This window comes from Nerophis ophidion, linkage group LG04 (genome assembly GCF_033978795.1).
Source record: "Nerophis ophidion isolate RoL-2023_Sa linkage group LG04, RoL_Noph_v1.0, whole genome shotgun sequence".
Classification (NCBI taxonomy): domain Eukaryota; kingdom Metazoa; phylum Chordata; class Actinopteri; order Syngnathiformes; family Syngnathidae; genus Nerophis; species Nerophis ophidion.
The window spans coordinates 11,209,034-11,224,353 of NC_084614.1; the positions used below are offsets into that span (position 1 = coordinate 11,209,034).

The 15,320-nt window shown below is 39.4% G+C and overlaps 1 protein-coding gene across 3 annotated transcripts in view; it reads right to left on the minus strand.

The window, feature by feature from the left end:
• Positions 1–15,320, minus strand: part of msna (moesin a) — a 40,001-nt gene that overhangs the window by 10,758 nt on the left and 13,923 nt on the right. For 2 of the 3 annotated variants that reach the window (XM_061897032.1, XM_061897033.1), the window contains exons 2-8: positions 7,726–7,809; positions 7,513–7,608; positions 7,145–7,419; positions 6,983–7,066; positions 2,755–2,901; positions 2,580–2,676; positions 2,345–2,508 (exon numbers count right to left, since the gene is read on the minus strand). In XM_061897032.1, the coding sequence (XP_061753016.1) occupies positions 2,345–2,508; positions 2,580–2,676; positions 2,755–2,901; positions 6,983–7,066; positions 7,145–7,419; positions 7,513–7,608; positions 7,726–7,809 (947 nt within the window). Of the gene's footprint in view, positions 1–2,344; positions 2,509–2,579; positions 2,677–2,754; positions 2,902–6,982; positions 7,067–7,144; positions 7,420–7,512; positions 7,609–7,725; positions 7,810–15,320 lie in introns of those variants that run through there. The other variant, XM_061897034.1, reaches the window with a different exon arrangement.

Sequence of the window (15,320 nt, forward strand, 5' to 3'; positions counted from 1 at the left end):
CTCAGCCTTCCCGGTAAGGTTTATTCAGGTGTACTGGAGAGGAGGCTTCGCCGGATAGTCGAACCTCGGATTCAGGAGGAACAGTGTGGTTTTCGTCCTGGTCGTGGAACTGTGGACCAGCTCTATACTCTCGGCAGGGTTCTTGAGGGTGCATGGGAGTTTGCCCAACCAGTCTACATGTGCTTTGTGGACTTGGAGAAGGCATTCGACCGTGTCCCTCGGGGAGTCCTGTGGGGAGTGCTCAGAGAGTATGGGGTACCGGACTGTCTTATTGTGGCAGTCCGCTCCCTGTACGATCAGTGTCAGAGCTTGGTCCGCATTGCTGGCAGTAAGTCGGACACATTTCCAGTGAGGGTTGGACTCCGCCAAGGCTGTCCTTTGTCACCGATTCTGTTCATAACTTTTATGGACAGAATTTCTAGGCGCAGCCAAGGCGTTGAGGGGATCCGGTTTGGTGGCCACGGGATTAGGTCTCTGCTTTTTGCAGATGATGTAGTCCTGATGGCTTCATCTGACCGGGATCTTCAGCTCTCACTGGATCGGTTCGCAGCCGAGTGTGAAGCGACCGGAATGAGAATCAGCACCTCCAAGTCCGAGTCCATGGTTCTCGCCCGGAAAAGGGTGGAGTGCCATCTCCGGGTTGGGGAGGAGACCCTGCCCCAAGTGGAGGAGTTCAAGTACCTAGGAGTCTTGTTCACGAGTGGGGGAAGAGTGGATCGTGAGATCGACAGGCGGATCGGTGCGGCGTCTTCAGTAATGCGGACGTTGTATCGATCCGTTGTGGTGAAGAAGGAGCTGAGCCGGAAGGCAAAGCTCTCAATTTACCGGTCGATCTACGTTCCCATCCTCACCTATGGTCATGAGCTTTGGGTCATGACCGAAAGGATAAGATCACGGGTACAAGCGGCCGAAATGAGTTTCCTCCGCCGGGTGGCGGGGCTCTCCCTTAGAGATAGGGTGAGAAGCTCTGCCATCCGGGAGGAACTCAAAGTAAAGCCGCTGCTCCTTCACATCGAGAGGAGCCAGATGAGGTGGTTCGGGCATCTGGTCAGGATGCCACCCGAACGCCTCCCTAGGGAGGTGTTTAGGGCACGTCCAGCTGGTAGGAGGCCACGGGGAAGACCCAGGACACGTTGGGAAGACTATGTCTCCCGGCTGGCCTGGGAACGCCTCGGGATCCCCCGGGAAGAGCTAGACGAAGTGGCTGGAGATAGGGAAGTCTGGGCTTCCCTGCTTAGGCTGCTGCCCCCGCGACCCGACCTCGGATAAGCGGAAGATGATGGATGGATGGATGGATGATTAGTGCGACTATCTTAATGTGATGACAACGCAGTCATCACATAACAATACTAGGGTTTCCAACAGAACTGCAATCTATTTGTGGCAGGGGGTTGCGCCACAGATTTGCATAACCGCCAACAAAGCATGATATTTTTCTGGATATCTAATGACCAAAAAAAAAAACATGTAAAGCAAAAAAAATGTGTTCAGAAATACTAACTTTTTTTCTGTCGCTTCTTTTTGTGTTGATGTATTTCACAAGCAAGGCAAAACCGCCCTGTGCTTTTACATGCACTTTCCATGGCTAAATTGGACCCTAAGCAGAATTTTGTTTAGAGGACCTGCCAATCCCATTGCAAAAAATGTTCACACTTTATTCATTACTATTAACTTGAATTTAATTTGATGTTTGGTATTGATTCAAACTAATGGGAAATAAAGTGTTCAATAATTTAATGTGCACATTAAACCCTGCTCGTCGAGAATAGCCTCACACGCTCTGAAAGTGTCTGTTAATACCAGAAAAAGTTGCTAGATTTGTCGCGAGTCGCTTTATTGAATTAGAACAAGATCTGTTGACCAAATATGTTTAACACAAGAGAAATTTGACTCGGTAGACGGTGCTCTTTGTTCGATGGAAGAAACAAAGAAAAACAACTACAAAACAATCTAGGTGTCTGAATGCGTATTCAACATAGCAACTATATTACGAGTCCTTTGTCTTCTTAATCTCTGGCAGACCAGGTGTGTGTGTGAGGTGCTTAAAAACAGAGTTATGGTGCCATCTACTGTACAGAGTTGTAATGATAAGTTACATTCACATTTTAGATGTATTTGTGGTGATGTGTATGGGAAACACTGCAACAACTCTATAAAGTTAGGGTTAGTAAGATTAGACCATTTATCACATCCAAGGTTTCTGTGTCTAAATAGAAATGATGTAATATGCAGCAATGTTGCGGGTCATCCCAGCTAAATAAGGACTGACTGCATGTCACACCTTAATGATATAATGTTTTTAGTCAAAAGTCTTTTCAGAGAGTGGGTGTGTGATGATGATTACCGTTCCATCTTCTTGAGATTCTTCTCCTCCCGGGCCTGAGCCTTCATCTGCTGCACTTCGATGGTGTCGGGTTTACGGCGGCGCATGTACAGCTCGTGATTTCCCATGCACAGAGACAAAATGCGCTTGTTGATGCGCAGCCTCGGAGCGTAAAATACAAAGTCCTGTAAATGCAAATTAATATTTGTAACAGCTTTCATACGTAACAAGCCTTTTATTTAAAAACTTAACATACTGGTGCTTTCTTGTCAATTGGTTTGATGACAAATTTCTTGTCGTTGAAGGAAATATTCCTGATTTCACTCCAAGGAAACCCAATTTTGGGTGTCATTCTGTTGAACACATGTATATACTTTTCAGTATGGGAAATAGATGTCAAAGCTACATTGAATGTGTGTGTCTTCACTTACTTATCATTCTGTTCATAAATGTTGAGTCCCAAAGCATCCACTCCAAGCCACAACTCTGTTCCTTTCTTATTCTTAATGTTGAAGTAATTGACTCCATACATCTCCAGGTCTTGGGCAATCTTCAGGTACTCCATCATGGATTCCTCTCTGCAAACACAAAATATGTGTTTTATGTCAATAATTTTATTTTAGACATCCAAATGTTACAGCAAAACCACTGCCTGTGCTCCAATGATCTTTTCTACGTCCTCTCCTCTTCATTAGTTTTGCTTACCTTCGTTTTATAACTGATCTGATTATATGTATTTTAATGAAAGGAGGGTCTCATAAAGATAAATAATCACATCATGCAGGGTTCACACTGGCTGGTAAATTCTGGCCAGCAAAAAAATGTTTTGTAAATGTGTCCACAGTGTGACAGTATGGTTAACTATCCAGGGCGTTCCCTCCCTCATGCCAGTGTCAGCTTTGGTTTATTTTGACTATGACAATGCCACTGAAAGAGTGTGTGCGCGCGCGTGTGTGTCGCATCTGGGGAATGTGGGAACGAGATGGATAACATTCAGCTGGTGTTCTTTTTTGTTCTTAGTACAGAGGTCACCATTTTATTTAAAATACCTCCAAAACACTTATCTGCAACATGATTGGAAATGTCAACATGACATATTTCAATAAAGATTCAGCCAACATATGAACCTTTGTATTGAATTATTCATTTAAATCTACAGTATTGTTTAAATTGGAAGATGTTTTGGGATACATTGGGACCGTCTAATATTTGAGATGATAATATCGACTAAAATGATCCAATATTGGCATAAACAGGAGGTACCAGACAGTGTTTCTCACAGATTGCAAATGAACCTGCGGGGGTGTCAGCATAATATTTGCATAATCTGTGATGATACACATATTTGCTTTAAAAAGGCAGTAAAATGTTAAACATATATTACAATATGTGTTATTAATCATTCGTATAAACATACATTTTTTCTAATATATTGTTTGGGTCTATTTTTTAATTGTTGCTGCTTATTTTATATTACTACAACATAACACCTGCTGCACTTTGTACACCCCTGGTTCATTGACACATTATTCTGCTCTACCTGAATGTTGGAATTTAGTTTGCCAAATTATAGATGAGAAAATAACTATGTTTATTGATAGTCTCCCCAATGAAGTTACAGTAAAACTAAGAAAACAAACCGTTTGCCTTGCAAATTGTGAATATGCAGTTTGCAATGGCTGTAAAGCGCTGGTTATGTGAGGAGGAGGTACACCTGTCAATACTTCTAATCTAATACCAAGTCAAATTCATTGTGTGTTAAACATGCTTGGCCAATAAAGCTGATTCTGATATCACATTTCAGAAATACTCACTCAGAGTCACATGCAGTGTTTATGAAGCAAAACCCCGACCAGCAGTACGGAAAAAAACCTTTGCGTTTCATAATTTGCAATTTACTGTGTGTGTCCCATAAAAATAGGCAGCTCTCCATGAATTGATTAACGTGGACTCCGACTTAAACAAGTTGAAAAAGTTATTCGGGTGTTACCATTTAGTGTTCAATTGTACGGAATATGTACTGTACTGTGCAATCTACTAATAAAAGTATCAATCAATCAATCAATCAATCCAAATTGTTAGTATGGTTGTCAGCTTTATCTAAATTGATATTTATTCATGACCAGTCTTACTTGTTGGTCATTGTATGTTTTGGTAATCCAATTTATTTTCATAAATGGCAATTTAAAAAACAAAAATAATTTGTACTTAAACTTCATTTTGAAATACAAAATAAAATTCAAAAACAAAATGTTGTTTTTTTATGTCGAAAAGCAATAAGTACATCTAAATCGGTTTAATTTTCATTTTATATACCAAAAATTAAAATCACCAGTCAGTAGAAATAAATAAAAAAAGACGAAAAACAGATGTTTTAATATTCCGACACTGGAACTGGAACTTGCTACTCAGAGATTAGACCGCGGACTGGCCTGCACTGGTGATTTTTGATTTTTGTTACATACTTGTTATGAAGAAAAAAGAAAAAAATATACAGTGGGACAAAAAGGTATTTAGTCAGCCACCGATTGTGCAAGTTCTCCCACTTAAAATGATGACAGAGGTCTGTAATTTTCATTGTAGGTTCATTTCAACTGTGAGAGACAGAATGTGAAAAAAAAAAAAATCAAGGAATTCACATTGTAGGAATTTTAAAGAATTTATTTGTAAATTATGGTGGAAAATAAGTATTTGGTCAATAACAAAAATTCAACTCAATACTTTGTAATATAACCTTTGTTGGCAATAACAGAGTTAAAACGATTACTATAGGTCTTTACCAGGTTTGCACACACAGTAGATGGTATTTTGGCACATTCCTCCATGCAGATCTTCTCAAAAGCATTGATATTTTGGGGCTGTCGCCGAGCAACACAGACTTTCAACTCCCTCCACAGATTTTCTATGGGGTTGAGGTCTGGAGGCTGGCTAGGCCACTCCAGGACTTTCAAATGCTTCTTACGGACCCACTCCTTTGTTGCCCGGGCGGCGTGTTTGGGATCATTGTCATGCCACGTTTCATCTTCAAATCTCTGACTGATAGAAGGAGGTTTTGGCTCAAAATATCACGATACATGGCCCCATTCAATCTTTCCTTAACACGGATCAATCGTTCTGTCCCCTTAGCAGAAAAACAGCCCCAAAGCATTATGTTTCCACCCCCATGTTTCACAGTAGGTATGGTGTTCTTGGGATGCAACTCAGTATTCAACACGACCAGTTGAGTTTATACCAAAAAGTTATATTTTGGTTTCATCTGACCACATGACATTCTCCCAATCCTCTGCTGTATCATCCATGTGCTCTCTGGCAAACTTCAGACGGGCCCGGACATGCACTGGCTTAAGCAGGGGACACGTCTGGCACTGCAGGATATGATTCCCTGTCGGCGTAGTAAGTTACTGATGGTACCTTTGTTACTTTGGTCCCAGCTCTCTGCAGGTCATTCAATAGGTCCCTCCGTGTGGTTCTGGGATTTTTGCTCACCGTTCTCATGATCATTTTGACCCCACGGGATGAGATCTTGCGTGGAGCCCCAGATCGAGGGAGATTATCAGTGGTCTTGTATGTCTTCCATTTTCTCACAATTGCTCCCAAAGTTGATTTTTTCACACCAAGCTGCTTGTCTATTGTACATTCACTCTTCCCAGTCTTGTGCAGGTCTACAATTCTTTTCCTGGTGTCCTTCGACAACTCTTTGGTCTTGGCCAAAGTGGAGTTTGGAGTCTGACTGTTTGAGGCTGTGGACAGGTATCTTTTATACAGATAACAAGTTCAAACAAGTTCCATTAATACAGGTAACGAGTGCAGGATATATACACACACGCATGCATATATATATATATATATATACATATATATATATACAAACACACACATTCATATATATATATATGTACCTGAGATCGGCACCAGCGCCCCCCGCGACCCCAAAGGGAATAAGCGGTAGAAAATGGATAGATAGATAGATATATATATATATATACATACACACACACACAAACACACATTTTAGATATAGTTATTTTCAACACAAAAAACCGAATGCTTTATTTTGAATTTAATTTAATTTTTTGTCAATCAAAATTAATTTCCCTTTCATGAAACAAAAATTCAATAACCAAAACATACACTGACCCTTGTTGATAGTAGGAGATAATGTTACTTATAATGGTCATGATTTTTTTTAAAGACAATTTTGTTGAGAAAAACTATTTCAAATAAATAAGGCACTTATTTCACAAATTGAAGTATATTATTGTGAAATGCATCCAGTGGCGTTGCAGTAAAAGAAGCATAATGTGTTCATTCACGTCATGACATATGACTTGAAATTCGTTTGAGGGAGAGGCTGCTGCATACATCACACATGAAGTCAGTATTGGTATATTGGGTATCATTAAGAAAGACAAGATTTATCAATACAGAATTTTTAAAGGTATTGTTAACATATTTATTCAGTCGTATTATGACACCATAACTTATATTTCAAATACCAATAAAATTATATTATGAACTCTGGAGCCTTGGACAACGCTTCTTACTAAAGGGGGCTGGCAAAAGAGAGAATGCAGAGCACACACAGTACTTGCATAGTGGAGTACAAATAGTTCTAGTTATCATTATAATCAGCTGAGAAGAACGAGGAACAGTGATTACCTCATCATTCCCTTGTGCTCTTCATGCCACACTTGAATCCTCTCCTCCCACTGTTCTTTGCTGAGTTTGTGCTGGTCCAGTACTCTGATGACAAGTGGATAACCATAAACAAACTGGTACATACATCTTGGTGTGACTTGTGTGCTGTGTGGTAGGAGTTACCTCTGAGGGAGCAGATGTTCATTAGACAGATAACCTGCCGTGTGGACTTCCTTGTTGTAGTCTGCATACTTCGCTTGCACCGCATAGGAGGCCAAGAGAACGGCTGTCTCTGGGGGGCAGTAGATATCATCATTTAGGATTCCCTCCTTCACCTGCAGGAAGAACAGCCGCTGGGTGGCATCCTGGATTAACTCCTCGGACACATCCTCAGGAAAGAACTTGGCACGGAACTTAAACAGCAGCGGACTCTCCTTCCTCACATCTTGGGCAGTGACCTGAAATGAAAATTCAATTATAGGTGAAATAGCAACAAAGCATACTGACATTTTAATGATGTTTCCTTTGAGGCAAATCAATGAAGAGCTCACCTTCTTATTGAGCTTGAGCCAAGTAGACAAACCCTTGGTATCCTGGTACTGGAGTCCAAAGTACCAAACCTCCCTCAGCCCGATGGTCTTCACCACCTGAAAACATAAGGAAAAATCAATGCATGCAATCTCTAACACTGCATTACCAAGAGCACCACTAACTTACTTGTTTGCCGTTTGGGAACAATTACAAATGATATTCAGTTTTCCTACCTGGTCAAACAGTTGCTTTCCTGTTGTTGTGGGCTGAATGGCAAACTCCAGTTCTGCATCCATCGTGGTGACTCGTACACTAATCTGAAGCAGACACAAAATAGAACAAATTAAAATGACTTTACCTTATTATTTTTCAGTGTTCATTTATTTGTGGCTGCTCGCTATAGAATCATTTGGGCCGCCATGAGTAGATTTGGTGCTACCTTTTGGGAACTATCCTTGTTTATACAGAGACTTTCATTATAAAACCTATTATTTTGAAAGCAGCACCCGGTGCTCGTTGAGAAAAGCAGTTGAGAAAAGCAGTATGTGCTTTCCTGTTGGAGTCTGGTGATGAGCGGTGCTGGGTTTCCTCCAGAGTAAAACCATTTGTTTGCAATTGAATTTATTTTAATAGTTTTTTTTTTTAATTGAGTAAAAATCAAGTTGCAGACTCAACATCAAACTCAATGGATAGGGCAGACCATAAGCAATAATTATTTCATTGGTAAAATAATCTACTAATAACTAATCTAACAAACATCAAAATAATCTTAAATTGTAGGCCTAATCTGAATACCCGCTAAATAAAGCTGGCAAAAGCGATCTCTAGCAGACCAAGTGCACATGAGGTGTGTTAACAAGCAGAGTTAAGATGCCTTTACCTGTACGGAATTCTAACGACACGTTAGCGCCACAGACAGTGCAAATATAATTTGTTTATGAGCTAGGGTGAACAGGTAGCGCCAAATTTATTTGTGCCGACTGCTGAGTAGGGACAGGCGATGTGAACTAAAATCTATATTGCAACCTCCTGTAATAATGATATAAATCACAATACATTATTTGGTACATAAATGACAACAGAATTACAAAAGTTCCAAATTTGGCTACTAAAGTACAGTGTATCAGGAAAGTATTCATAGGGTTTCACTTTTTTCACAGTACACACAATGCAACATAATGACAAAGTGAATACTTTTTTTTTTTAGAGAGATTTTTACAAATTTTATAAACATAAAAATACAAGAAATTACATGTACAGCCTTTGACATGAAGCTCAAAAGTGAAATCTGGTGCATCCTGTTCCAACTGATAATCTTTGAGATAGTCCTACAGCTTAATTGCAGTGGTAAATGGTTGGTTGGACATGATTTGGAAAGGCACACCTGTCTATGTTTAAGGTCTCATACTGGACAGTGGAAGGAATTGTTTGTAGACCTCAGAGACAGGGCTGTCTCGATGCACAAATCTGGGGAAGAGTTTCGAAAAATATTTGCAGCCTTGAAGGTCCCAATGAGCACAGTGGCCTCCATCATCGTAAACGGAAGAGGTTTGGAACCACCAGGACTCTTCCTGGCTGGCTATCTAAACTGAGAGATCGGGGGAGAAGGAACCGAGTCAGGCAGGTGACTAAAAACCAGATGATCACTCGGTCAGACCTACAGCATCCTCTTACAGAAGGACAACAATTTCTGCAAGAATCAACCAATCAGGCCTCCAGGATGGTAGAGTGGCCAGACAGAAGCCATTCCTTGGTAAAAAAAAAAAAAAGCATATGGCAGTCCGCCTGGAGTTTGCCAAAATGTACCAGAAAAAACTCTCAAACCATGACAAAACAACATTATAAATTTGTTCGCTTGACGCTGTAAAATTTTCAGGACACAGTTACAATGTGTCTTTAACATGCATTACCACAATAGTATTTAAAGCTGAAACTTTTATAATTTTTATTGTATATCATCTATATCGTGCAACCCTAGTGCCAAGCCTCAACAAATAAATGAATGTATGGGAAACACTATCATGTATGTTAGCCTAGGGAAAGTGCACAGCATTCTTGAAAGGCCAGTCACTACATTTATTATAAACTTTAAGCATACAATCTGGACTGAATATTTAAGTATTAAAATGTAGATTATTCAACAGTGTGCATGTGTGCGTATCTAAAACTATTTTCACACAGTGATCATCACAGTTTATAAGTGAAAAATTATATTTTTCCTCCAAGTAGATTCCATGAAAGACCATGTGTGTGAAACAATTAATGTGCCCGTTTGGTCCAACCCCAGCATGGAACTTATCTAAAGGAAGTAACCACATCCTCTGGTGTTGAAGCCTTGTGAGGCCTTTTCTGCTTCACCCTCAGGAGAGTGGCCTACTTCCTGCCATGTATCAAGCATTCAGTTCAATGCTATGCACTCTGCCAAGAAAACACTAATACACCTATTTGTAGTTGCTTTGTAACCACTGAGGAACTTCCTGTTCAAGTCAAGAATGCACTGAGCTCATATCATACATCACAGGAATATAATGCATATAAATATTTCCGGATTTTGAGAAAGAAGGGAAGGGATTTTTAAATTGTACTGTAGAAGCCTGCATTTAGTCAACCATGCCTGCCTGTCTCTGAGGTCACACAAATATTATATCTACTTGGGAGTCAAAAAAAAACTGATTGTGTGGCTGTTTGTTTCAAACTGTCTTCTTAGAGTTGATGAAAACAGCATCACACATGCCTACTGGGAAATAACTGCAGGCTGAGGCCCACGCCTGCCCTGAACAACAATGGTACGCATTATTTCCTGGTGGTAGGGGCTGACAAGCGTTGCGTTCTTTCCCGTTCATGTCAGCAGAACCCCATTTACAGCTGAGGACACTTGCCCCTCTGTCACTTCCTGTCATCGCCAGGAGTTAGGTTGCTGGGAAATCTCGGTCAACACTGAGGGTCTACAGAAAGGCCTACTACAGCATCATCAAAAGACTAATATGTCAACAAGAAACAATTAAAAAAGTAATTTCAGATCACTATGACTCTGGCTAGCCTTCAGCCGATTCATTGGCCAATGATGCATGAAAAAGGAAGCACGCGGCTACATTTTGTGCTTGTGTTAGGGTGTGTCGCCCACACTATTCTTAGTGCACACTCACCCCCGCCCTTCTCAGCCCACGTGCCATGTTTCCATGCTTTCGTCCTCATCATTTTACTCATGCCAACTCTACACTGGAAGCTGTCTACATTTTTTTACCATATATATATATGTATATATACCATGCCGGTGACTTACTTTTAACAAATACTTGTTGTCATATACTTTGACAATGATAAATTTCCACTTACTGCCTTTACTTTGTACTTTTTCAAGGCGACATTTGCTTTATATTACTTTAACCATGGCTTTAGGTTGATGCACAAATAATCACATGGCACTCTAATATTCCTTTTGATGTCATACCAAATAATAACTTTCTAACACTAAAAACAAAAGCCTACCAAAACGTTAAAATGCACAACTGATATTTTGAGAAAATATGGTTACCGTCGGAATACTAATACAAAATCATATGCTCTTAAGATGAGACACGATACATTTACAATGTTTAAAGGTTGTCCCCAGCAGCCTCATTCTGGTTCAAAAATGTATGTATCTATTATCTAAATATGGATGCTGTCACAGATTAGATCATTTTGAGCAGGGGTGTCCAAACTTTTCGACTCGAAGGCCGGATTGGGCTAAAGAAATTCAACAATAGATTAATATAGAACTTTTCTGATCCCCGAATATATATATGCACAAATATATACAGCCTAGCCCCTATACATATATTTTGTGTACATATATTAAATATACTATAAACATATGATACATACACACAAACAACGTATATACTATAGACAGTATATATGTATGTATATATATATATATATATATATATATATATATATATATATATAAAAATCTGACATAAGTGTACTTACAGATATAAGTAATTAAATAAGCATGTAAATAAATCTACCATGAATTGATTAACGTGGACCCCGACTTAAACAAGTTAAAAAACTTATTCGGGTTTTACCATTTAGTGGTCAATTGTACGGAATATGTACTTAACTGTGCAATCTACTAATAAAAGTTTCAATCAATCAATCAAAAAAATTTTGATATGGAAATCCCATAGATGTTTTTACACCCAACCTAGCTAATAACTTTTGGTTTCTAGAATGTTGAAGGCAATCAAAGTTACCTAAAGGGTCTGGTTGGCTTTTTGGTTCCATGGTGGTGCAATTGGCAAGCATTTTTCCGGTTCCTACAACGTTACATATTAAGTTCTTTGAATGTTACCGAATGTTCTGGAATGGCAATGTTTTCAAGTCAGCATATTATTTTCATACTAAATTAAAGAGGGAAATTTGACAAACGTAAAAATACAGTACCTACTGCGATAAACCCAAATTTTCCAGGGTAATTACCATGGATGCCAGCAAACACCAACACAAACACACATTAAGATGCTTTTTTTTTGCCACACAGCAGAGCGTTGATTGTGACGAAACAACAATCCATCCATGCATCCATTTTCTACTGCTTGTCCCTTTCGGTGTTGCGGAGGATGCTGGAGTTTATCTCAGCTGCATTTAGGCGGAAGGCAGGGTGGGGTACACCCTGGGCCAACACAGATACACAGACAACATTCACACTCACACACTAGGGCCAATTTAGTGTTTCCAATCAACCTATCCCCAGGTGCATGTCTTTTGGAAGTGGGAGGAAACCGGAGTTTCCGGAGGGAAGCCACGCAGTCACGGGCAGAACATGCAAACTCCACACAGAAGGATCCCGAGCCCAGGATTGAACCTTCATATTGTGAGGCACACGCACCAACCCCTGCTCCACCGTGCTACAACAATCATTTGTACCAAAATAGCACTTGAGTTTGCATTGATTAAAGCAAGCTATAACAGACCAAACACATAACTTTAACTACTTCAACTTTAACAACCCCACCTACACTTAAGACCCTGACGACAATGCAAATTGACGTATGAACGATAAACCATTGATTATTTAGAGTATGTAAAAGTTTGACTATTACTTTGTTTACTTCCCTGATGACATTGTTATTGTTTTGTGATCAATCAGAAATATCAATCAGCTAAAATGCGCCAAACATGAGAAAGTGTGCACTATAATGCCCTTTGAGACACTAGAGATTTAGGGCTATATAAGTAAACATTGATTGATTGATTGATAATGGATTTATAAATGTGTAATTTTTGATTTTATATATATATATATATATATATATATATATATATATATACATATGTTATAATGTTCATCAGGAAGTGTGTTATGTGCAACCGTGTGTTGACTTTATTTTTTAATTATAGTTAATTTATAGAATGAGTGGGAAAAGTTGTTTGCATTGGTTTATATGAGGCAGATGTGTGGACTCGAGTCACATGACTTGGACTCGAGTCATAAATTGTATGACTTTAGACTCGACTTCACAAAATGTAAAAAGACTTGCAACTTGACTTAGACTTTAACATCAATGACTTGTGACTTGACTTGGACTTGAGCCTTTTGACTTGACATGACTTGCTACTTTCCCCAAAACCCAATGATTAAAAAGTTATTCAGGAGCGCTCTGTATCTGTCCGTGTCTGTCAGCGTGTGTGCGATGAGAGTGTGTGCGCTACCTGTCAGTACAACAGCCATTCAAATTACATTCACGTTATTTTCGTCACACAGCATTCAGCCAATCAAATTGCAGTAAATCCAACGAAAAAGAGCTCTCAAACAACACGCCAGTGAGGAAAAATTATGCCAAAAATAGTTTTGTTCGGGTATTAAAACTACGACTTGGTCAACAGAAAACGAATTACAATATGCAAACTTGCAAAGCATGCGGTTCGAAAATTACAGACAGAGACGCAACAAATTCCGACTTCGCTCGACATTTGAAGATGCACAAAGAAGAGTAAGTTTTGAATGTAAGTTAACGTTTATTGGCTGAGTAACGTAATTTTTATTTGCTGTATAGTTAAATAAGTGAGGCTGTAAACTCACTGCTAACGTTATAACCATTGACATCTTATAAGGGTACGCAGCATCGAGCGCTACTGCCTACTGCCGCTGACAAGACGAGACGCGGGGCCCCCATCTTGGAGTGGTGATCCGCTCCGCTCAGTGCAATTCATTTGGCAGGAGCAATGAACTGTCAGCGCATTTTATTCATTTTACCTCCCTGAATACCAATGATATTCACGTGCTTTTTTGTCATACGTGGAACTATGATAAAGGACACATTTTTTGGCGTGTTCATAGTTTGCTTAACAGTAATAGAATATTTTTATATGCTATAAGTGACCAGATGTCCAAGATCAAAACTGGGAATAATAATCCCAAAAAGGGGAAAAAAACAGTCAGCTATTTTTAAGTTGAAGAAAAAATATGATTAGGTTATGCTGTATATACATGCGTAAATCCTACATAAACAATGTATGAATACATTAGGTACCTATATATATTATGGACCTATAAACTGTATCTCTGTTGCTGCAGCAGCAGAGAGTTTGAACACCAGCCCAGAATCTTTGTTTTCTACCTGTCAACTGTCTGTTTAGGCTGCTCGCCAGCTCCTCATCACCACTTCGAGATGGCGGCCAAATTGCTTGCGTCACAGCAGCCAATGCTGCATCTACTTATAAGATGTCTATGGTTATAACGTCATTGCAAAATAGACAATCTGTTGCGTCCACTGCAGTTTGTTACCTTATTCATACTTTTTGTCAAGTGATTTTTTTTTAAGCAGGGTTGCATGAGGTACCTACACATGTTACGTTAGTCAATGTATCACACACAGTAACGTAACGTTAGACAGTGGTCAGCAGCACTGCGTAATGTAGCCACCAACAAAAAGACAAACATAGTCAAATAAAGGTCAGTTAAAATGTATACTATATTAAGAATATGTGTACATATTCCATGAGGCCGTGAAATCTAAAAAGTACAACTCTGTTCATTGTTATGTTCATGTATTTGTTATGTTTTTCATGTGTACGCACACATCAACACACATACAGTATGAGATGAGATCAATGAGATAAGGTAAGAACAGGATTGAAACTGCTGTGGAACTAGTTACAATGCAATATGCCATGGAAATACAATGTTAACACCTTTGTGCAAATAAGTACAGTTGCACTTGTTTTTTCAAATGTGTTTATTATGTAAAGGAATGAGTTAAATGTTGAAAATAACTGGTTAATAGTGCTATTAGGAAGTGCAATGTCAGCACTATTTTTTTTAGAATAAATACATACAGCGTTTTAAAAGCATACACAATCTGTGTAAATATATTAATCTGTGGTTAAAAGGACTTGAAATGACTCGAAACTCAAAATGCAGGACTTTGGACTTGACTTGAGACGTTCCAGTCTTGACTTTCGACTTGCCTGTCTTGACCTGGGACTTGACTTGAGACTCGAGAACAAAGACTTGAGATTTACTTGTGACTTGCAAAACAATGACTTGGTCTCACCTCTGATATGAGGTGATGCTGTGCTCTTTCCACTTGAAAATAAAACTTGTGGTCGTTAGCTAATGTTTCCATTGACCTCCACGCGAGGACAGCAAAATGTTTCCAATAGCCTACCAAGGTAATTCGTAGGAGTAAAAATTTTGGCAAAAATACACCGCGGGCCAACCTTTTTGTTAAACTTATATCTTGCCGGCTGCACTGACGACTTTGGCGGGCCGTAGTTTGGACACCCCTGATTTAGTGTGTAAATTATGTCATCTGCGTCATTCACAAGTCCAACATAG